The following is a 23389-nucleotide window of genomic DNA, read 5'->3' as shown; positions in this document are numbered from 1 at the left end:
TTACGCAGAAAACAGGGCGCACGTAGCGGGAGGAGCCAATCAGATCCCTAGGGGGCGGGGCGGCCCGCCAACCTCTTAAAGAGCGCACGATCCTCTCGGCCGCAAGGGGCCTTGTCCTCAGCTGTCCGCGACCTGCGCGCCCCCTCCACCCCTCGCCCGCGACCTTTCTCCCGCCGGCGGCAGCCGGGCGTCCGGGGAGGAGCCTCCGCCGCCGGCCTGAAGACCTCTGGTCCCGGGGGACAAGCCCCGCCCGGACCGGCGCGTCCCCCGCGCACCTGCCCTCGCGGCCGTGGCCGGCGCAGTGCTGCGCACCCTCCGTCTCACGGCAGCTCTTCAGAACAGCTGTAATTAGTCCATTTCAGGAGAACCTGAGGCTGAGACGTTAAGTGCTTGACCGAAGCGACAGGACCAGGAAATGACAAAGCCCAGAACTGGGGTTTGATCCGCCTCCTCTCACCTCTAACTACAGGCAGCCTCCTCCGGGAAGCCTTCCCGGATTGACCTCCTGCGTCTCTGCTGTGTTCACTTCTCTTTCCCCTCCCCCGGGTTCCGCCATGTCAGGCCCCTCCTGCTTCTGCGTCCTTATCCCTCCCAACATATCCCTCCCACCCGCTCCTCACTGGGTGCTCAAGCCACACTGGTCTCTGTTTCTGTTTCTTGGCTATACCAAGCTTGTTCCTGCCTGTGGGTCTGCACCTGTCGTCCCCACCCGCCCCCCGGCCTGGCTCCTGTCACATGACCCCCCTCCTGCTTGACACCCTAGCCAAAGTAGCTGTCCAGTCTCTGTCACACAAAGCCCCTTTATTTCATTCCCAGCGTTACCAAAACTGGGTTCGTCTGTTGGTGGACGTCGAGCGGAAAGACACAACCAAGGCAAAGAGCAGGAGAAGGAAGAACTGATCACTTGCAGTAAGTAAGGAGAACATAGGGGAGTTTTTCCAAATTCGTGCTTCCCCGAACAACAAAATTGGGGACGTTTTAAGCTAAGGGTACATGCATATTCATCAAGGGGCTTGGGCAGTCCAGGCTTTAGTTAATTGAAGTCATGAGGCTCAGAGAAGGTCACCATCATCCTCCCTTAGGGTCCAGTTGATCTGATGGTTGAGCTCTTCAGGCTAATCTTTGCCATTGAATCAGAACAGGGAATCTTCACAACTGATACGTTGTCTAGCATTGTTACTTCTCTTACCTGATAACAGTTTGTTTCTGCATTCTTTTGTTCCTTTAAGATCATTAATTACTGAGACCTGTTTAAGGGTAAGCACTGTGGCCAGGCTTCCATCCCAACCAAGCCAAAAATGGCTTCTCTTATGTCAAGAAAGCCATTCCTGGTTCTCTTTGTCCGGGAACCACCTGCCCCATCTGCTTACACAGCAGCACAGTCTCTCTAACGGGTTCACATTCATTTAGTCACTTCCTAGTTCAGCGTCAGCCTCCCACAACTAGAACGTCAGTGTCGTGAGGACAGAGCCACGCTTATCACATTCCCTGAACGTGCAGAGGCTGACTCAGGGCCTGGTGCACGTCGTAGGCACCCACTGATCACAGTAGCCCCAAGATACACACCCCGTGACACCACACTTGTGTCACAGCTGGGCTGGAATGAGACTGGGCCCCAGTCTTTGCCTCGCTCCTGTTCTGAACAAGGGGAAGGTGAGGAAGCCGCTGCCTTGTGACCATCTGGGACCCAGTTTATCTGGAACTTGGTCAGCGTGCAGTTTCTGTATCAGCCAAGAGAGGCTGAGCTCCATGAGGCGCCTGTCTTCCTGAGTGGACAGCTTCAAGAGTTTCTGCCGGGAAGTTACACGCATTCCCCCTGCACACCTTTAATCGGCAAAGCAAGTCTTAGGCCACTTCTGACCTCCAGGGGCAGGAAACTTCCCTTCCACCCTGTGCCAGGAAGGAGAAGAAATGGAGAATCGGTGACTAACCCAAATGACCCCCCCCACCATCTTTGTTTTTTTGAGACAGTATAGATACTTTGGAGCGGGCGTGGGAGGAGGGGAGAGTTTGCTCTCACTACCGCCGTGCGCAATTCTGCATTTTGTACTCTTGAGTTTTGGGCCCCACGCATAGGTTTCAGTGGGATTTCATTTGTGGAGTAATGAGGGTATCTATCTCCCCTCCCTCCAGGGCAGAGGGGTGCTGACTCACTGCGGTGCCCCCTGCACACCAGACAGAGCATGGCAGCAGTGAGCTTCCCTGAATAGTAGTTCAGTAGATAAAGATCTGACTCTCAGGTTCCATCCCTCCACCTGCACCAGGCTCAGGGTGGTGATCCTCCCGAGGCATGGCTGACAGGAGGAGATGCTGCTGCAGAACCGGGCTCCCTAAATAATAGACACAAGTGCTTGGCTCAGCAGCAGGACCACGAGGCAGAGGCACCCAGCAAGCCCTGCCCAGGCCCAGGCCCACGGACACTGAGACAACATGGCAGCTGTTTTAAGCTGATGGATTCCTTCCCTGTCTTCCTCCCGCGCCCCCATCTCAGAGGTGGCGCTGTCACCCACCCAAGCCAGAATCCTGCTGCCATCCTGGGTGCCTCCCTTTTGTTGTCCCCAGTCCCCAGGACCTAGAGACTCCATCTCCTGAATACGTCTTGGATATTTCCCCTCCTCCTCATCGCTCCCGCCCCTACCCGGGGCCCCATCCCGAGATGCTTGTTCACCGCACAAAAGTGCCAGGGCAAGAGCTGCCCTGCTCGCCTGCCCTAGCCCAGGCTGCCTCTACCTGGACGAAGAATCACAGCACACTCGTCCCTCTGTATCCTTGGGAGATTGGTTTCAGGCTACCTGCAGATACCAAAATTCAAGGATGCTAAAGTCTCATATAAAATGGTGTAATATTTGCACATAACCTAGGTACATCCTCCTGTATACTTTGTCATTTCTAGATTACTTACAATACCTAATACAATGTAAATGCTATGCAAATGGGTGTAAATGCTGTGTAAATGGTTAGCTGGCCTACAGCAAAATCAAACTTTGATTTTTGGAACTTTCTGGAATTAAAAAACTTTTTTTCTAACCACCCTGTTGGTTGAATCCGCAGATTTGGAACCAACAGTAACTGCTTCCAACCTGCCTCCATCTACGTCCACCCCTGGCAGCCTGAGGGATTCTCCTAAAACCCACGTAGCTCTCCACTGCCCTCAGGCCAGCTCAGTAGAAAGACTTGGTGATCTTTTGTGCCCTGGGCTCTCCAGCCTCAATTCTTGTCCCTTCCTGAACATCACAAGCGGTTTAACTGGAACTAGGAAAGTGCTTGCAGATGCCCACCGTGCCCTGCTCTCCACATCTCTGCGCACGAGGCTCTTGCTACCTGGAACACCCCCTGCGTCTCGGCTCCCTCGGGAGGGTAACCCCCACTAGAACGTCACAGCTGGCCTCCTACCATCCCCCGCCTTTCGGCGCTTGAAGGATGCAGCCTGAGCTTTTGGAGGAGTTGACATCACACAGTAAGAAGACATCAGAAAACAAGGCTCTGAGCCTCAGTTGCCTTGTCTGTAAACCGGCCACAGAGTGACCGCGGTCACGCAGCTGGCAGGTGGGGCAGGTCCTCACCGCCCCCAGCCGGCCCCAACACCAGCTCCTGAACCTCGACCGGCCCCGCAGCACAGAGCGCAGGCTGGGCGGGGTCTCGGGCGGCGTGGGCGGGGCCGCACCCTCGGGCCCGCCCCCGAGCGCCGGCGTGACGAAAATGGGCGCCGACGTCATGACGTAGTGCTCCCTCAGACGCTTCCCGGGCACGGGCGGTCACGTGGGCCGCTTTTCGCGCGAAAACTGGCTGTTGCTGGCGGAGCGGAGACTAGCACCGAGTAGCGATGGCGGTGAGCGCGGCGGAGTCTGCGCGTCTGCCGTGCGGGGCGCGGACGGTGGGGGGGCGGGCGCGGAGCCGATTCCCCTGCTCCAGTCGGGCGGGTCTGCGAGGCCGGCGGGCCCCACTCCGGCAGCCCGGGGCCCCGGCCTGGTCCGCGCGCTCGGGCCCTCCTTATCGTGCTGCTTTCGTCCGCAGCCTCGTCAGCTGCCTGCCCCTCCACCAACCTGGGTCTCCGACCTCTTAGGTTGTGGCCGCTCTCGTGTCCCGTCTCCCCTGGCAGCTCCTGGTGCACCGGGGGCCCAGAAGAGCGGGAACGCGTGCTGGGGGGAAGAGTAGGCGGTAAACAGGCAAACCAGCTAACCAGGTAGCCGCAGTGGATTGTCCTGGAGAAAACGGGGTCGGGCGAGTCACGGAGTGTGTGAGGAATGAGCCGGCCCGGGCGTGGAGAAGCCTTAGGCTCAGGGAGCGTTCCAGGCAGAGGGAACAGCAGGTGCAAAGTGTGCAGGCTGGGAGGGGTTTGCATCGTGGGAGGACAGGGTCAGCCGTGAGGAGGGAGACCCTATGGGTGGGGGTGCCACCGTACAGGAAGCTGAGTCGGCCCTCACCCCCTCCAATCCATCTCCTCTTGCAGGAATCATCCGAGTCCTTCACGGTGGCGTCCAGCCCGGCCCCGAGGCGGAGAAGTAACGATCCTCTCACCTCCAGCCCTGGGCGGAGCTCCCGGCGCACGGATGCCCTGACCTCCAGCCCCGGCCGCGACCTTCCTCCCTTTGAGGATGAGTCGGAGGGGCTGCTCGGCACAGAGGGGCCCCTGGAGGAGGAGGAGGAGGATGGAGAGGAGCTCTTCGGAGATGGCATGGAGAGGTACAGCGTTCAAGGCCCTGCTCTCAACAGCTCTGCTGGGGGGCTGTTGTGTGTCCCGGGGAAGCAGATAAATCGGCGCCTGCTTGCCTTTGAGCACATCTTGGTCCAGCGTCTGGGGGGAGACAGGTTCTTGGAGCCACAGCATATGTCCGTGTAACTTGCTGTGTCTACGTTAGAGTAGACCCGAAGGCCCTGGTAAGCCCCAGCTCCATGAGATGTGCCCCCCAGGGGACGCAGGGCGTCTCTAATCCGGGGCCACGTCAGGGACCCCAACTGGGAAGGACAGGAAGCAGGCAGCCAAGAGTTTCTCTGCAACTTCAGAGAAACTGTGTGGGGGGGCTGATTAATCAAGATTTAGATTTAATTCAGCCAGCAGTTATCGTGCCTTGTCTGTAGCAGACCTTGTGTTCACACTTCTGGATAAATGTACAAAAGTAGTAAAGGTTACGGAGGCTTATTGCTACAATGGTGGAGTAAAGCTCTGTGAGCGAGCAAGGGTAGATTCCCCTGGTGTCTCTCACCCTGTGTTAACAACCAGGATGTGGCCTATACATTAGCACGAGAATTATCTGAATGCCCGGGAGCCTCGTGGAGATTCTGCTTTGGGGCTCTCTTTACTCTGACGCGGGGGCTTCAGACCCGGTGTGTGTGAGAGTGCTGTTCAGGCCACCCCCCAGTCCACAGGGAGAGCCCTGTGGGAGCATCCAGGGCACTCTGGACCGTTTGGACCCTCGCTTTAAGCTCCATCGCTCCAGGTCATGAGCCCGGGTGTGCAGCACAGGCCAGACAGACTCTGGATGGATGAGGAGTCTGGACAGATCAGCCCTGAGCAGCTTCCCTGCTGTGCTCTGTGAGGTTGTGCAGGCAGGACACCCCTCCCCGGCCCCCCACCTCCATCCACCCCCTCTGCTTCTTCTGCCCTTCCCTTGCAAGGACCCCTGGATAGAGGTATCTGAGGACTAGACGGGCCCAGTTAGATTTTGGTTTTATGGCTTGTTTAAAAAACCACCTTACCGAGCTATAATTTTTATAACATAAGATTTGTCTCTTATAAGAATACAATTTAATGCGTTTTGGTAAATTTCCTGGGTTGTGCACCCATCACCACAATCCACTTTTTTCCATCATCCCAGTAAGATCCCTTGTGCCTGTTTATAGTTAATCCCCATTCCCTTCCCCACCCGTAGGTAACCAATAATCTACTTTCTGTTTCTTTGGATTTGCTAGTGCTGGTTGTTTCGTACAAGTGGAGTCTGTAATACACGTGTCCGTGTGTGCAGGCTTGTTTGGCTTACTGTGGTTTTCAGGGTCCATCCTCGTTGGAGCACACGTCAGCACATCATTCCTTTTCATGGCTGAGTAGTATTCCATTGTATGGACAGACTGCATTTTGTTTACCCGTTCATCAGTTGGTAGACATTTGGGTGCTTTGCATTTTTTAGCAATTATAAATAGTGCTGCTAGGAGTTTTTTATGTGAATGTATTTTTAAGTTCTCTTGGAATGGAATTCCAGTTCCTAGGAATGGAATTGTTGGGTCATGTGATAACTCTATGTTAATTTTTTGAGGAACTGCCAAACTTCTCCAAAGCAGCTGCGCCATTTTACATTCCCATAAGTGGCGTATGTCGCTAGAGTTCTCCACATTCTCACCAACACCTGTTATTTTCTGGTTTTTGACAATAGGCACCCTGATGGGCGTGAGGCGGTATCTCACTGTGGTTCTGATTTGCTTTTCTCTGATGACTAGTGATGTTGAGCAGCTCTTCGTGTGCTTGTTGGCCATTTGAGTATCTTTGGAAAATTCGTCTTCAGATTCTTTGCCCGTTTTTTATCAATAATTTGTTTCCCTGACTTTTTATCGTTGAGTTGTAAGAGTTTTTAAAAACTCATTCTGGATGCAAGGCTTTTGTCAGACATGTGATTTGCAAATATTTTCTCCTCAGTCTGTGGCTTGTTGTTTTAATTTTTTTAAAATGGTGGGTTTTGAGGTGTACAGTTTTAAAATTTTGCTGAAGTCTAATTTATCAAATTCTTTTAAATTGACCAATTAGAATTTCACTGAAGGCATCTCACATGACTTGAAATTCTTTTTTTTTTTTTTAATTTATTTTTATTTATTTATCTTTGGCTGTGTTGGGTCTTCGTTGCTGCGTGCAGGCTTACTCTAGTTGCGGCAAGCAGGGGCTACTCTTCGTTGCGGTGTGCGGGCGTCTCATTGCGGTGGCTTCTCTTGTTGCGGAGCACGGGCTCTAGGTGCGTGGGCTCAGTAGTTGTGACACGCGGCGTCAGTAGTTGTGACACGCGGGCTCAGTAGTTGTGGTGCATGGGCTTAGTTGCTCCGTGGCATGTGGGATCTTCCCAGACCAGGGCTTGAACCCGTGTCCCCTGCATTGGCAGGCAGATTCTTAACCACTGCGCCACCAGGGAAGCCCATGACTTGAAATTCTTAACGAGTCAGACAGATAACCTTTTCCTTGAGAACACTTAAGAATTTGGAAGCGATCAGTCCAGAAACATACCTGGCTCTGGGTTCTGTTTCTGGCGTCAGTAGTGCGGGATTATCTGAGAGTGTTCTTTGACAGAGTCTATTGCCAAAAAAAAAAAAAAAAGTTGTTCCCCAAATCACCACGTCCCCTGAGAAAGGGAGAATTCAAGAGGACCGTCGTGGGGCCAGTGTGGTATTGGAAGCAGCTGGCCACCTGCTATTGGACTTACCTTGACACCCAGCTCTGTTGAGTGACCTTTGGCAGAAATCCCATCACCCCCACCCCGCCCCCTGTCCTCGGTTTCCTCATCTTTCTGCTGGAGGGTGATGTGTGCTTCCCCAAATCGCGGGGAGGGGAGCTATGTTTGCCCTGGTGGGGGTCCTTGTTGAGGCATCAGTCCTTCAAATATCCGACAGGCGGTCACGTGGAAGGTCTCGCTGTGGCTGGGAGGACCGAGCCACGGATGTGTTTGGGAGAGGCTGGTTGGACTGATGTGTGTGGGCCTCCTGGGGTCCGGGGTTCGAGGCGGGGCTGCCAGAAACGAGTGCAGGAGGGTTCCTGCCCATGGGGAGCTGCCGTTGGCTCTCTGAAGGCCCTTCCAGCTGAAGGTTTTGTGGGTCCTCCGATTCCTCTTTCCTGCTGGTGCTCAGAGCTCCCCTTTATTACTGTGGAAAAATGCACATGGCATAAGATTCCCATCTCAGCCATCTTTGTGAGTTCAGTGGCGTCACGTCACTCACGTTGTCGTACGACCATCACCACCTTCACCTTCTCCAGGACTTTCTTCCCCAAACCCAGTCACGCAGGATTTCTGTCTTGTGACTGGCTTGTCTCACTGAGCACAGTGTCCTCAGAGTTTGCCCGTGTTGCAGCAGGTGTCAGAAGGCCCGTCCTTTTGAAGACGATGTCCTTTTCCGTGTGGGATCCATGGGGGAGCCTTTCGGAGCCTCTCCAGGTGCCCTGGCCGGGGCTCCGGAGCCCTCGGGAGCCCACTTCCTGGTGGGGTTTTGTTTTGGGGTCTGGCTGCTAACAGGGTCCATTTGGGGGCCTCGCAGGGACTACCGCCCCATCCCGGAGATAGATGTCTACGAGCCCGAGGGGCTGGCCCCGGACGACGAGGATGTGGAGGAGCTGACCGCCAGCCAGAGGGCGGCGGCCGAGCGGGTCATGCGGCAGCGAGAGCGGGAGGCCGGCCGGGGCCTGGGCCGCATGCGCCGCGGGCTCCTGTACGGTGCGTTCTCGGGGAGCCCCGGGGAGGGGGAGGCGGTGCGGGGAGCCGGCCCTGAACGCGCCCCCGGCCCCCAGACAGCGACGAGGAGGAGGAGGATCGCCCCAGCCGGAAGCGGCGGCAGGTGGAGCGGGCCACGGAGGACGGTGAGGAGGACGAGGAGATGATTGAGAGCATCGAGAACCTGGAGGACCTGAAGGGCCACTCGGTGCGCGAGTGGGTGAGCATGGCCGGCCCGCGGCTGGAGATCCACCACCGCTTTAAGAACTTCCTGCGCACCCACGTGGATGGCCGCGGCCACAACGTCTTCAAGGAGCGCATCAGCGACATGTGCAAAGGTGCGCCTGCCCCGTGCCCGCGGGAGGTCGCCCGCCCTGGCCTTGTGGCGGCAGGTTTGACAGACGGATGTGCAGGACACGTGGGGCGTCTGTTCTGGAGCTGGCCAGGGCCTGAGCCGGGGGTGCCCGTCTTTCAGACAAAGTGTCAAGGGTCCAGCCCACTGTCCAGGGACTACGTCTGGACCACAGAAGTCGTTTTTTTGCTTTGTTTTGTTTTAACTTCATTAATTAATTTTTTTTTGGCTGCGTTGGGTCTTTGTTGCTGCGCGCGGCCTTTCTCTAGTTGCGGCGAGTGGGGCTACTCTTCTTTGCAGTGCGAGGGCTGCTCATTGTGGTGGCTTCTCTTGTTGCGGAGCACGGGCTCTAGGCTCGCGGGCTTCAGTAGTTGTGGCACGCGGGCTCAGTAGTTGTGGCTCGTGGGCTCTAGAGCACAGGCTCAGTAGTTGTGGTGCACGGGCTTAGTTGCTCCGCGGCATGTGGGATCTTCCCGGACCAGGGCTCGAAGCCGTGGCCCCTGCATTGGCAGGCGGATGCTTAACCACTGCGCCACCAGGGAAGCCCCAGAAGTCGTTTTTGATGGACTTACAATTGGGCAGACTTTATGTAAAAGTCTGGATTACTGCTTTGATCAGAGTGTAGCAGCACTTGAGGAGGCATGTGGCTCCTGGTCCCCCACCGTCCCCTCCCCTCCCTTTTGTCTCATATCTGACACGTTTCTTCGCGGGTTTCCTCCTGGCCTTGTAGGCACTCTGAGTTTTGCGGCAGGCGGACCCCGTGTGTTACTCCACTCTATCCCCCCCCAGGGACTTAGGTCCCATTTCATAGGTTCAGAGCTTGAGACCTAGGATCCGTCCCTTCTCTGGGTCCCGTCGCTAACGCTGAGCGGACTTGGAAGCGAGGCTGGGCCTCCAGCTCCGAGTCAAGGGCTCGGCGGGCTGGCCTGCCCCGCTCGCAGGGAGACGGGCCTGCCCCAGCCTGCTCCGCGCCCAGCCTCTCTTCCCACCCCGCCCACCTCAGAGAACCGCGAGAGCCTGGTGGTGAACTACGAGGACCTGGCCGCCAGGGAGCACGTCCTGGCCTACTTCCTGCCCGAGGCGCCGGCGGAGCTGCTGCAGATCTTCGGCGAGGCTGCCCTGGAGGTGGTGCTGGCCATGTACCCCAAGTACGACCGTATTGCCAGCCGCGTCCACGTGCGCATCTCCCACCTGCCCCTGGTGGAGGAGCTGCGCTCGCTCAGGTGAGCCGGCGGGGGCTCGGGCACCCGTGGGGGGTGGCGGGTGGCCGCGGCCAGAGAAAGCCCGTCCCGTGGGTCCGGCCCCCGCCCTCTGGGCTCTGACGGCGCCTCGTCTCCGCAGGCAGCTGCACCTGAACCAGCTGATACGCACCAGCGGCGTGGTGACCAGCTGCACGGGCGTCCTGCCGCAGCTCAGCATGGTCAAGTACAACTGCAACAAGTGTGGCTTTGTGCTGGGGCCTTTCTGCCAGTCCCAGAACCAGGAGGTGAAGCCGGGCTCCTGCCCTGAGTGCCAGTCAGCCGGCCCCTTCGAGGTCAACATGGAGGAGGTGAGCGCGAGGCTGGTACCGCAGCCGCGGGAGCCAAGATGCAAGTGCGTGTTGGCCACGCCCTGGGGCAGGCAGGCCCATGTGGTCAGCCCGCATGGTGTTCTCAAGAATTCAAGCCAGTATGTACAAATCAGACTCTTTCGTTTAAAGCATCAACGTTCATGGCTTCTTTTTTTTTTTAGCGGGAAGATCTGGTGAAACTGGGCCCATGTCTCCCCTGGCTGCCCCTCAGCAGGGCACCTGCTTTCCAGTCCAGACTCCCTGGTACCTGCCTCTCTGGCCTTGCGCTGGGGACCCCTGAGTTGTAACTGTCTGAGACACTGCTGTGCCGTCTTTGGGAGGCCCTGCTGGAAGGCTCTGGGCCTTAAGACCTCGGGCACATAACACCGCCTTTGAACGTGAACCACTCCCAGTGTAAAGTGTGGCGGGGTCATCACGATCCCTGCGGTAGAGCCCAGACCCCCCTCTACTGCTTTGCTGCCGTGAGTGATGGGCTAACCCCTCACTGCGCTACGATTCTGAGAAGCGCCCCAACTGGAGCCGCCTTGCCAGGAAAAGCCTGGCAGCCCGCAGGCAAAGACTGACCTGTTTCAAAGTTCAAGTGCGCCTTGCCTTGGGGAGCGACAGCTGCAGGGCTGGGCTCCAGCTGAGCCCGTGCCTTTACCCAGAGTCCCCCCGCCCCCCGCATCTAGCTGGTCCCCCTCCCCTTTACAGGTTCCCCCTTCACAGACGTTTCTTGAGAAGCTTCTTGCACGAGAGCAGAGTTGCAGGCTCTGCTTGCAGGGCACCTGGAACAGCAGCTAGTAGTGGAATGATCTGGAGCACTTGGTAGCTGCCAAGCGGTGGGCGTGTCTTCATCACGCCTCGTAAGGCAGGTGCTGTTATTGGTCCTATTTGGCCACTGAAGTAACAGGCTGAGGTCACCCAGCCAGGAAGTGGCCCAAAGGATTAGAACGCAAGCATTTTGATGCAGAGCATGTGCTTACAACCACCTTTTCCTGTGGCTCTTTTCTAGACAGTAGGTGAGATGGTGGATGTTAGATGGCATGCACGGTGCTGCCTTGTGACCTTGACCGTAAGCCCACATTTGGTGTAACTCATTTCGTGGGCGTTGGTTTGAGGGCTTTTCACGTGTGACGTGACCTCCTCCTCCCTGTGTGGCTGTGGCTGCAGCGTTCGTACCCCCATTCTGCGGGGCAGGCACGGAGCGGGGGAGGCCTCGCCAGGGCCACAGAGGAGCCTGCCTCCAGTGTCCCCGTGCACTGGGCTCAGCTGTAGGGCCTGTCGCAGGGGTCTGGCTTCTGGCAGGAGGGAGGCGTCCGGGGGGGGGGGGCGGTGGCAGGAGCGGGGACCGTGCACTGTGGCACTGGTCACAGTGGCTCGCCCCCCTGCCATCTTTGGTTCTGCGTATCCTAGTCAGTGGTGGGAATAATAACGCTGCTCTCCTTGCCCCAGGGCACCGGTCCAGTTCAGGTGACAAAGAATCGGTGCTTGGACAACAGCCCAGGCTTCGCCGGCTAGGGACGGGCCCCTTTGACCATCTGTTTGTCCCACACAGACTATCTACCAGAACTACCAGCGCATCCGAATTCAGGAGAGTCCTGGCAAAGTGGCGGCCGGCCGGTTGCCGCGCTCCAAGGACGCCATCCTCCTCGCGGACCTGGTGGACAGCTGCAAGCCGGGAGACGAGATAGTGAGTGGCCGGGGGGCCGAGGAAGGTGGTGTGAGTGCTGTGGCGGGGGACGGGTGGCGGTAGCCCGGGGAGTGGGTCGAGGTCAGCTCTCCCGTCTCTAGCACTGAGCTTCTCCTTGGGGTGGACGGCCAGCTAGGTGCTGGGTTCAGGAGCCGCGTGCTGCGGTTGTGCTGAGTCACTGCTCTCCCGTCGGTGGCCCGGGGACCCGGAGGAGGGGTCGGGTGAAGCCAGTGAGGAGGCGGGCCCGGCCCGTGCTTCTGGCCCCGGGGTGGCCCTCCTGACCACTCGGTGCCCCCAGGAGCTGACCGGCATCTACCACAACAACTACGATGGGGCCCTCAACACCGCCAACGGCTTTCCCGTCTTCGCCACTGTCATCCTGGCCAACCACGTGGCCAAGAAGGACAACAAGGTGGCCGTGGGCGAGCTGACTGACGAGGACGTGAAGATGATCACCAGCCTCTCCAAGGACCAGCAGATTGGGGAGAAGGCAGGTGGAAGGCGGGCGGGCGGGGCTGCTGCAGAGTCGGGGTGCCCGGGGCTCGCCGTCTGGCCCGCCCTGCAGCCTCCGTCTTGGCGCCCGGGTCTTGGAAGCTGGTCCCTTCGTTGGATTCCCTGCGTCTGCTCAGTCCGCTTGCCTTGGCGGGGGCTGTGCTCCAGGGGAAGAGCGTCCGCAGCCTCCCTGAGCCTGTGTCCTGCCCACGAGGACAGGGGTGAGGTCAGGGTTCCTCAGGTTGTGCCGGGCTCGGGCTGGAAGGGAAACCGGGGGGCGGGGGGCAGTAGGAAAAGCTTGTCTGGTAGGGCGTCCCCTGGCATCAGACCCCTGTCCCCAGTCTTTTCTACAGGAACAGCGCTACCCCAGCACGGGGGTTTGCTTTTCCCTTTAACTGTAGGCTTTTTGCTGAGGTTGGGGAGACGGGGGTTTTCGTTGCAGGATTACAAATACAGGCAACCCCTGGACAGTGCAGGGGTGAGGGGCGCCCACCCTGACTCTGTTGAAAGTCCACGTGTAAGTGGACCCGCACAGATCAAGCCCGGGTTGTTCCAAGCTCAGCTGTAGGACGTTAAGTTCTTGTTGCTGGAAGTTCTGCCGCACGGCCTTCGGGCTCCTGGGTCGCCGGGTGGCCCCTCAGGCTCATGGTCCTCCCCCCGCCCCCTCGGCGTCCCTCTCCCCTCACCTCCCCACTTCCTGTCCTCTTGTTGGTGTAGGACCGCCCAGCTCTCTCCCTGGCTGCTCTGCTGCCCCCCAGCTCAGGTCCTTGCACCCCCGTCGGCCACCTTTATTAGTCTGCCGAGATTGGGGGCCCACGGGGAAGGCGGGTGTCCCCAGCCCCAGGAGGACAGGCGCTGCCGTTCTTCCAACGTGCTGGGTCCTGGGGGACCCTCCAGGGCCGCCTTGTTCAGGCTTCTCGGTGGGAAGTGAGACCCAGTTGTCACTCTCATGGGGCTTGTCCTTGACTACGGCCCCGGTAACCCGCCCCCGCCCCCGCCTCCGCCGAGGGAAACCAGTGCTAGCGTGACGGGCATGTTTTCAGAATCTTGCCGGAGCATTTGGGCCGGTTTCTGAGGGCGGGGGACTCTGAGTCCCAGGCACGTGTCAGCTTGTCTGCACACACACCTGATGTGTGCGGGTGCGGGGGTCCGTGTGCTTCTAGAGCACTTCCTAGCGCCCGCCTGCCCTCTGCCGTGACTCCCCTCTGCACCCTCTGCAACTCTGGAGACGAGTTGACGGGTGACAGGGAAGATCCAGAAATGATCCGGCTCGTCGGAACGGTTGGAGCTGGAGGTTTGCAGGCTGGTGTGGTGGCTGGTGGGCCCCATCCAGCCTGCCGATGGGTTTTCTCCAACTGGTACATGGTTCTGTGTTGTTTTTGTTTTTCCAGATGTTTGAATGAGTTATTATTCCTTAGGAATAGGGAGATTTCACATAAAAACGTGGGCACCCAGGTTTTGATATTCCAATCGGGTGGTCTGTGTCTTTAGCAGCAAGTGACGTGCTGGGTGGCCGCCGCCCTCATATGGGTTCCCTCCCGTCTGCCGGCTGCCCACTGCTGTGGTCTCTCCCGCCTGAATCACTGCGGCCTCCACCCAGCTTGCCGCCGTGGGCGTTGTACTTCGTGGGTGCTGATGGGGTGAAGCATTCGAGAGGTGTGTGTTGTGCCTGACACTGAGATTTTGAAGAACTGACGGGAGACGCACGCGGCCTGAAGCCAGACTTAGGGTTGAGTTTTGGCGTCGTGCTCAGTGTGATCAGTTGAGCTGCCCCGGCTGTGAGCAGAGACGGGGGTCATACCCACGCGCAGAGCTGTTCTCAAGGTTAAGTAGGTAAGCGAGCAGGCATGGGTCTCCACGGCCAGCTGTCGCTGTTACGGGTTGTTACAGCTGGGGCGCTGGGAAGGACCAGTGCGAGGATGAGCACAGCTTTGGGGCCCGCGTGAGACGAGTCCTGTGCTCACTGTGGCCGTGCAGGTGGGTGCTGGGCTGTCTGCGGGCGGCGGGCAGTGCACCTGAGACTTAGGAGTGTTAGGAGCTTGGGGTCGGGCCCTGGCGGTCCTCAGCAGCAGGTGGTCTGTTTCCTCCTGTGTGATGTGGAGGTCGTGGCGGTAACTGGAGTAATCCTTGGGAGGTGGGTGTCATCCCCTGGCAGGTCAGGGTTTGGGTTCACCCCTCTTACCAGGCACTGAGTTGCCCTATCACTTCAGGTAGCCGGGTCAGCACGGGTGCACCGAGCAGTGTGGCAGTGGTGTGGCCGCTCCCGTGCCCTTCAGGCCGGCAGGGACGGCGCGGGGAGCCTGCGGGCACAGCAGGCAGGAAGCGGACTGCTGCCCTTGGTCCCAGAGAGAGACATCACCTCATCCTGCGAGGTGCCTGGTGCCCGGACAGCACTGAGAGACGGTCTCGGGGGAGAAGCCCAGGCTGGGCAGTCCTGGCATCAGGTCCAGAGCGATCGTCGCTCCCAACAGAGGTGGGGGCTTAGTAAGGGGATCGTTAACGTGTACGGAGCGCTGAGTATCCACTGGGCACCGAGCGATCTGCAGAGGGTTGTGCGTGTCTTGTTACTGATGAGTAACCTGAGACGTGGGCGGTGGGAGCCTGGTTTACTAAGACGCCCACGTCACGCGGCTAACAAGTGGCAGAGCCGGGGTCCCGCCAGGCCGTCCGGCCTCCACCCCTGCTTCCAGGGGCCGCCTCTGCCCCCCCATGCGTTTCCCACGTGTGGGAGGCACCTCTGAGTGTAGGGTTATCGTGAGTTCCAGGGGACCCAGCTCAAGACCTGGCCCACGTTTTAAAAGTCACCACAGAAGTTGTGAGACGCGAGCGTGGCGTGGTGTGGCAACCCTGCGTGTCCTTTGCCAACTTCTCCCATCCCCGAGGTCATGGCTGGTCTGGGCTCCTCCGTGCAGCCCCCTCCCCTGTTATTCTGACACAAATTCAGACCTGCCGTTGCACCTGCACCTATGTCAGTGTGTCTCTCAAGGCTCTCTTTTTACTAAACTGACCCCACTACCACTGTCACGCTTGAGAAATACCTGGCAGTTCCTTCGGGTCGATGTTCAGTTGGGTCCACGGTTCCCTGGTGGTCGTTTCTTTTTGAGAAGTTTCTTGTAGTCAGTGTCCGAGTAAGGTCTACACACTGATTCGTTGACTGTCTCTCATCTTTGTTTTTAATTTATTTAGTTTTTTAATTTTTGGCTGCATCGGGTCTTCGTTGCTGTGTGCAGGCTTTCTCTAGTTGCGGCGAATAGGGGCTACTCTTTGCTGTGGTGCGCGGGCTTCTCATTGCAGTGACTTCTCTTGTTGCGGAGCACGGGCTCTAGGCTGCGCGGGCTTCAGTAGTTGCAGCACACGGGCTCAGTGGTTGTGGCTTGTGGGCTCTAGAGCGCAGGCTCAGTAGTTGTGCCACACGGGCTTAAGTTGTTTCGCAGCATGTGGGATCTTCCCGGACCAGGGATCGAACCCGTGTCCCCTGCATTGGCAGGTGGATTCTTAACCACTGCGCCACTAGGGAAGCCCTCTTCCTCTTTCTTACACACACGCGCACACGCACACACACACACACACACACACACACACACACACACACACACACACACACACGTTCTAAGCTCGGTACCTGCAGTCCTGCGGGAGCCGGGCTTGTGTAGACGCCTCCTGTAGTGCTCACAGCCCCCATGCACTGGGCAGTGTCATCTCCTTTCCGTTCGAGGACACAGGCTCAGGCAGGCCGCTGAGCCTGGGTGGGGTCTTCTGCGTCCGTGCTGTTGGAGCCCACCCCCACCCACGTGGGCCTGGGTCTCGTCTCCTGCTCCTGGTCTGCGTGCGACCTTGGGGCGGTCCTGCAGCAGGACGAAGTGAAGGGGGTCAGGCCGGGGTCCTGGTCAGCTCTCAGGTTCGGTGACTCGGGAAGAGCCAACCAAGTACAAGGCCCGGAGTTGGGGGTGGGATGGGGGGTGGGTCTCGATGCGGGGTCGGGGGAGTTGCAGCTGTGCGTGGGCGCTCCAGGCCGGAGCACGTGGTGACCGTTCCCATCGCCCCTCCCCTCCCAGATCTTCGCCAGCATTGCTCCTTCCATCTACGGGCACGAAGACATCAAGCGAGGCCTGGCGCTGGCTCTGTTTGGAGGGGAGCCCAAAAACCCCGGTGAGCGGGGCAGGGGGGCCACCTTCTCTGCAGGGGGCTCGGTGGGAGCAGTTCCCGGTGTCCGGGGAGAAGGACACGTCCACGGGCAGCTCATCATCACAGGGAGAGTGCAACCCATGGCCATGCCACTGTGCGCAGATTTAACTGTAGAAGTAATACCCGAATGTGTGTTTGTATTACATCCTGTTCTTGAGTCCTTAGAGGTCTCAGAGGGGCCGAAGCCCCCGTTGACCTCCCTGTCTCATCGTGGTCCCTCCCTGCAGGTCACCTGGTTGGTGTCTGGGGGACATGGGCAGAACTTTGTGTGGCTGTTCAGATAGATTACACGTGTGCTGATACGGAAAACATGGCACTCCGTCACTTTGGCACGTTTCTACTTACAAGTGTAGCGCTCCCTGTCTGTGTGTGAGGGACTGTCCGTGACATACACAGCTGCCCCCGTCAGCATGGCTTTGGCATCGTTTTCTGTGGGCGCACAGAGAATGAGCTCATCCTCTGACGTTACCGTGTCCTGGTCCACGTGGTGCTGTATTCAGCTGTCCTCCTGCCTGGAGAGCACGTGCACGGCCTCCAGTGTTTACGTTACAGACAGCATCTTCATAAGCACCTCCTTGTGCACCGTGTTTCTGGGTTCTGTGCTCAGAGTGGGATGGCTGGTCCTGGGCATTACATCCCTTTCTAGAAAGAACATTGCTTTGTTGTTTGCAGTAAGCAGGCTGGGAAATCGGAGGTAATCCAGCTCTATCCTGAGCCCCCTCTGCCCTGTTCCTGCCCCCAGGCGGCAAGCACAAGGTGCGAGGTGACATCAACGTGCTCCTGTGTGGAGATCCCGGCACGGCCAAGTCTCAGTTCCTCAAGTACATCGAGAAGGTGTCCAGCAGAGCCATCTTCACCACCGGCCAGGGGGCCTCGGCCGTGGGCCTCACGGCGTACGTCCAGCGGCACCCCGTCAGCAGGGAGTGGACCTTGGAGGCTGGGGCCCTGGTCCTGGCGGACCGAGGAGTGTGTCTCATTGATGAATTCGACAAGGTGGGTCCCCGGGCCGCAGGGGTGACGTGTGGGCTGAGCCCTCGGTGGGGAGCGGAGCGCGGGGGCCTCGTGTGAGAGGCCGCGGTCGGGCAAGAGTGCCGCGTTTGCCCGCCGTGCAGATGAACGACCAGGACAGGACCAGCATCCATGAGGCCATGGAGCAGCAGAGCATCTCCATCTCCAAGGCCGGCATCGTCACCTCCCTGCAGGCCCGCTGCACCGTCATTGCTGCCGCCAACCCCCTAGGTGCGTGGGTGCGCCGGCCAGGGGGAGAGCAGACCCAGGGGCCCTGCGCTGGGCCCCCCGCCGCTGAGTCTGCGGAAGGAACCGAGCAGCAGAAAGTGCTCCTCTGTCCTGCGTTTCTTGCTGGGGGTGGAGTGCAAGGACTGGAGACCCCGGGCTCTCGCTGAGCCGTGCTCTCAGGAGGCAGGAGGAGCGCCTAGCGCTTGAATAGGGTGGGACTGGCCGTTGGTCTCAGCCAGCAAGTGGTTAGAGAGCCCAGGCGCCCTTGCCGTCTTGTCCCGGGGTTCTCCTCGCGGGAGGCGGCTGAGCGGCCTCGGGCTGTTTGGGGCAGCGTGGGGAGAGGCCCCATGCGGGCTTGTCTGGGGTGCCTGGAGCAGGCCCTGCGTCCCTCCACCACTGATTCCCCTCCCGTCACTGAAGCCACGTGGGTTGGAAAGAACCTTGTACGGTCAAGGAGAAGAGGGGCCCCGGGGAGCGGGAGCCCTGATGGGGAGCTGCCTTTGTGATGCAGGTGGCCGCTATGACCCCTCGCTCACCTTTTCGGAAAACGTGGACCTCACGGAGCCCATCATTTCCCGCTTCGACGTGCTGTGTGTGGTGAGGGACACAGTGGACCCAGTCCAGGTACGCAGCCCACGCCCTGGGTGTGCGCAGCGAGTGTGGGGACCTCGCGTCGGCCCAGGGCTGTGGCTCGCCGGGCTCAGGGAAGGGCTGCCACGTGGACCGTGTGTTTTCCACTTGTTCTCAGTCCAGAGTTCCTTGATTTCTCTCCTTCGCCAACCCCTCCCCGGCCACCCACCCAGCATCGTCCACTCTCTGCCACCAGCTCCCGAGTCTCCTCACTTCTCGCTGCTATGAACCCCGTCCCAGCTTCCCTCCTCTGGCCCGACGCACTGCAGCCTTGGTGCTGGGCCCCCGGCTTCCGCCGTCAGAGGCCAGCCGTCTTTGGGGGCACGGGCGGACCTGCCTCTCCTTACAGACCTGCTCTCGGCCTCCCATCCCGTCTCGCGGGCAGGGAGTCCACTGTCCCCGAGAGGTCTCTCCCCCTCCCCTTCCTCTCATCCGCACCCCCTCGCCTTCTCGGGCTTCACTCGCGCGCTGTTCTCTGCTCCCAGATGTCGTGACTGGGGCTCTGGGGACCTCAGCTGGAGGCTGTCCTCGGGCCTCCATCCCACCACGTGCTTCTCTTCTTCCTGTAGTGTGAACTCTGTCTGTCTCCTCTGTCCTCACTGGCGGGGGGGGGGGGTGCGCCCCCGGAGCTCCCGGCCCATAGCGGGCGGGGGACACGTGTCACTCCAGAGCGTCTTCAGTGAGCTGACCTGCTCCGGGCCGGGCGCCACTCAGCCCGCTCTTGTCCTCTCCGTCTTGTCTCAGGATGAGATGCTGGCCCGTTTTGTGGTCGGCAGCCACATCAGACACCACCCCAGCAACAAGGAGGATGGGGGCTCGGGGGGCGCCCCGGAGCCCCCCATGCCCAACACGTATGGCGTGGAGCCCCTGCCGCAGGAGGTCCTGAAGAAGTACATCATCTACGCCAAGGAGAAGGTCCACCCGAAGCTCAACCAGATGGACCAGGACAAGGTGGCCAAGATGTACAGTGACCTGAGGAAGGAATCCATGGTGAGGGCCGGGGGGTGCACGGCAGAGCCTTGCCTCTGTGCTCAGCGGCTCCAGGAATCCATGGTGAGGGCTGGGGCGGGGGGGCAGGGGGGCGCACGGCGGAGCCTTGCCTGTGTGATCAGCGGCTCCAGGAGCACTGGAGCAGCAGGAAGGCCTGAAAGACGTGGTACGTACTCGCCTTAACTGTTTTCTTTAGACGGAACTTAGACGTACGTGCATTTGTCTGTCTGAGGGTACAGCTGAGGTCTTTGTTTTTGGACCATTGATTTAGTTCCATTGACTTTGCAAAAATCTCACCCAAATGAGCGCGCGCCTGAGCTAGTTTTCGTTCACTCGTGGTGGGGAGAGAATTTAAAGGCAGCTTGCAAGCAGGTGGACAGCAGAATTCTTACAGGTTGCTCCCTCTCACCTACCTAATCAAGACAGCCACTCCTCCTTCCCTTTCCCTCCCTCCTGACACCTTTTCACTTGATCAGGTCTTTCCAGAGCATTAGCTTGGGCTTCACAGAAACACAGCTTTGTTTTCTCCGTGATGCTGCACTGCGTCATGCGGTCCCTGGTACCTGACAGTAACAAATACAGCCGCCCACAGGCGTGTAGACTCCGGCTGCCCGGGAGCTGGCAGGGGCACACGTGCTGGGCTGGCGGTGGCAGCCGTGAGCCTTCGCGCTTTGGGAACCCGTGGAAGCGTGGGCGCCGCCCTGCAGGGGGGTCACCTGGGCCTCCCGGCGGCGCCAGCTCTGCCCCTCCGCCATGTGCTGGCTGTGCCGCGGGGAGACCTGACGCGGCCCTCCCTCCAGGCCACGGGCAGCATCCCCATCACGGTGCGTCACATCGAGTCCATGATCCGCATGGCTGAGGCCCACGCGCGCATCCACCTGCGCGACTACGTGATGGAGGATGACGTCAACATGGCCATCCGCGTGATGCTCGAGAGCTTCGTGGACACGCAGAAGTTCAGCGTCATGCGCAGCATGCGGAAGGTGGGGGCGGGGCCTGGGCCATGGGGGGTGGGGCCTGGGCCGCGGGAGTCCGCCCTGCCTCTGATGCCAGGAGCAGCTGGCCTGGGGGGGGCCTGGCAGGAGGGTCACCTCCGCTCTCGCCGTAGACTTTTGCCCGCTACCTGTCGTTCCGCCGTGACAACAACGAGCTGCTGCTCTTCATCCTGAAGCAGCTGGTGGCCGAGCAGGTGACGTATCAGCGCAACCGCTTCGGGGCCCAGCAGGACACGATCGAGGTGCCCGAGAAGGACTTGGTGGACAAGGTATGGGCATGGCCAGGGGCGGGGTTTGCCCGGGCTGTCACAACGCACGTGTCCCACTGTTGTCCCATTACTGTCACCCGTCCTGCTGACGTGCCAGGCCGGGGCAACCACGCAGCTTGTCCGAGCTCACGGCCGTTGTCCGGGCTGAAATTTCGAGCCCCGTGTCCAGCTGCAGTCCCTTCCTCGGCCTCACAGCGGTTCGCTCTTCCCTGTGATGGGGACAGAGGCCCCGCCTGCCTGCCTCCCCTGGTCCGGCCCTGAACGCGTACTGGGGCCTCGGGCTCGGGACCTGCCCACGCGTCCGCACGGCTCACTGGACGTCCCCTCTTTTCAGGCTCGTCAGATCAACATCCACAACCTGTCTGCCTTTTATGACAGTGAGCTCTTCAGGATGAACAAGTTCACCCACGACCTGAAGCGCAAGGTGATCCTTCAGCAGTTCTGAGCCCCCGCAGCAGCTCTGTGGTCCTGGTGGAAGGTCAGACCTGGTCCTGACTTCCCTCTGCTGCAGGGACCCAAAACCAAACCGCGCGGGGCTCCGAGTTGTGGGGCCGGGCTCGCAGCGGTGCCATGTGGCTCCACCCCGTGTCCGGGGTGTTTATTTCCTTGACTCGCTTCCTCTGCTCTCATCTCGGGGCACTTGACCTCCCAGAGCCGCGTTTTCAGCCCTCTGACAGCCGCCCACCGCTTGGCAGGAGGTTCGCCTGACCTCCTTCTGGGGATGGAAGTCGATTGTGTTTGGGACCCCTGGGGGCTGCTCTAGGGGACTGAGCACGTAAGGGTGTTACCAGAACTGTTGGCCTCTTGGCGTGAGTTCCATGTCCTGCTGCTTTTGCTGCCTGTGGTTGAAGAGCAAGTTGTCAGTATTGGCAGTGTTTTTCTGAATTGTGTCCTGCAGCCTTCTCTAGGCTCCCGTGAGTAGAGGCAGCGTGTGGGTCCTGCGCAGGTGGGACCCTAACCTGTCGGCACAGCCATGCGTCCTCTGACGGCCCTGCGGCCTTGGCCTCCGCCAGTGGGAGAAGTGGGTTCGGGGTCAGATGGTGAGGGTCGTTGGAGCCGGGCCACCCCCTCACCATTGCTGTGTGATCTGTTCTCCTACCTGGCCCTTTCCTCATTCTCTCATTTGTACTCTGAGTTCTTGTTTCTGTCGTTTTAGTTTTTAATAAAATGGAGTAAACCTAAACACTGGTCTCAATTCTGTTTTCGTATTGTAACCCAGGCTCTCCTGGACTTGCCTTGAAGGCCCTTTCCTCTTTGCCTCTGGTTTCCTGCAGGCCAGAATCAGGCTAGGAGAGCGGCTTTGTTGGTGCGCTCCGGTCTTCCGGGGGAATTCGGTTGGCAGTTGCTGCCTGTGTGGGCTCCGTGGGATCAGGGGACCTCGGGACAGGCTTGTACACCCAGGGGGGCTGGAGGTGACCAGGCTGCCGAGGGAGCAGCTCTGCCCGCCCTAGCACTGCCGCGCTCTGACAGCTCCCCCGGGGCGCTGCACGCCTATGGGTCCTCCTGCTGCGTACCTGAGACGGAGCACAAGTGTCTCCTTGCGTTGGATCGTCCCTCTTGTCCAGGTTTTCCCTTCTGGAACCTTTCAAGATGAGGACTCGGGTGAAAGCTCTGTGGACGTCTGATGACACAGTATGTCTGATGCCTCACTCACCTCCTCCCCCAAATCCTGGAGAGCCTGCCGTGCGGCTGCCAGGCCTGAGGAGCAAGTCAGACGTGGTCTCTGCCGGGATGGGGCGGATCGACTCCAGTCAGCAGGTGAGGAAGAGCCGGGAGGAAGGATTGGTGCCGTGGGCCTGCGTTGGTGGGGAGGTGACCCTCTAGAAGGGGCTCCTCACAGGGGGAGCGGGTGTGGCTGAAGCGGAGCGGGCAGGCTGGGCTTGCAGGCCAAAAGGAAAGCTTGTCCCGCGCGTACGCAACACCCGATGCGTGTGCTTCCACGCCAGCCGATCGTCCGGGTGTCTGCCGTCACAGACTGGGCGTCAGCTCCGACGCCCACTGCACGAGTCCGAGCAGACCCCCCAGGTTCGGCTCAGACACCAGCCGCAGCTCACCCGCACCTCTGTCCTGCTGGGCTGCAAATCAGAGACTCCCACGCCCCCTCTCGGGTTTGGTAACTTGCTGTAACGGCTTCCCAAACCCAGGGCGAGTTTATTTCCATTAACCGATTTATTACAAAGGCTATATTACAGGATGTGGATGAACAACCAGATGAAGAGTCCCGGGCACAGGCGCTTCGGTCCCCATGGAGAGTGGGGTGCATCACCATCGCGGTGTGGATGTGTCCTTGTCACCAGCCTGGAGGTTCTCTGAACCCCTTCAGTTCAGATTTTTGTGGAGGCTTCATTATGGCGTATTGGTCAGATCATCAGCATTGGTGATTAGATTAGCTCCTCCTCTAGCCCCTCTCCCCTCCCAAGAGGTCAGGGCCTGGGGCAAGTTCCAACCCTCTGATCACCTGGTTGGTTCCCCTGGCAACTAGGCCCTGTCCTTAGGGGCTTTCCAAAATTCACCTCCGTAACAAACAGGAGTGGTCAAAAGGGTCTTGTTAAGAATAACAAAGACTCTCTTTTCACCTAAATTACTCCAGAGCTGTTTC

The 23389-nt window shown here is 59.3% G+C and overlaps 1 protein-coding gene across 2 annotated transcripts; it reads left to right on the top strand.

Moving 5' to 3' along the window:
- The first annotated feature begins 122 nt into the window (after nucleotides 1-122).
- On the top strand, nucleotides 123-21962 carry MCM2 (minichromosome maintenance complex component 2). 2 transcript variants are annotated; one of them, XM_036868148.1, is made up of 18 exons: nucleotides 123-436; nucleotides 817-909; nucleotides 3052-3829; nucleotides 4451-4683; nucleotides 8227-8402; nucleotides 8477-8737; nucleotides 9755-9974; nucleotides 10093-10300; nucleotides 11859-11993; nucleotides 12292-12483; nucleotides 16541-16634; nucleotides 17413-17663; nucleotides 17783-17909; nucleotides 18418-18530; nucleotides 19281-19526; nucleotides 20327-20509; nucleotides 20635-20790; nucleotides 21125-21962. In XM_036868148.1, the coding sequence occupies exons 3-18, from the start codon at nucleotides 3824-3826 to the stop codon at nucleotides 21233-21235; spliced, it is 2712 nt and encodes a 903-aa protein (XP_036724043.1). In that variant the 5' UTR covers nucleotides 123-436; nucleotides 817-909; nucleotides 3052-3823; the 3' UTR covers nucleotides 21236-21962. The 2 variants fall into 2 exon arrangements, with proteins under 2 accessions (XP_036724043.1, XP_036724042.1); XM_036868147.1 differs by having other exon boundaries at nucleotides 123-909.
- Nucleotides 21963-23389: the final 1427 nt, after the last annotated feature.

The sequence above is a fragment of the Balaenoptera musculus genome, chromosome 11 (genome assembly GCF_009873245.2).
Source record: "Balaenoptera musculus isolate JJ_BM4_2016_0621 chromosome 11, mBalMus1.pri.v3, whole genome shotgun sequence".
In the NCBI taxonomy this organism is placed as follows: domain Eukaryota; kingdom Metazoa; phylum Chordata; class Mammalia; order Artiodactyla; family Balaenopteridae; genus Balaenoptera; species Balaenoptera musculus.
The sequence above is the reverse complement of the archived record's forward strand: the minus strand, read 5'-3'. Positions and strand labels throughout refer to the sequence as shown.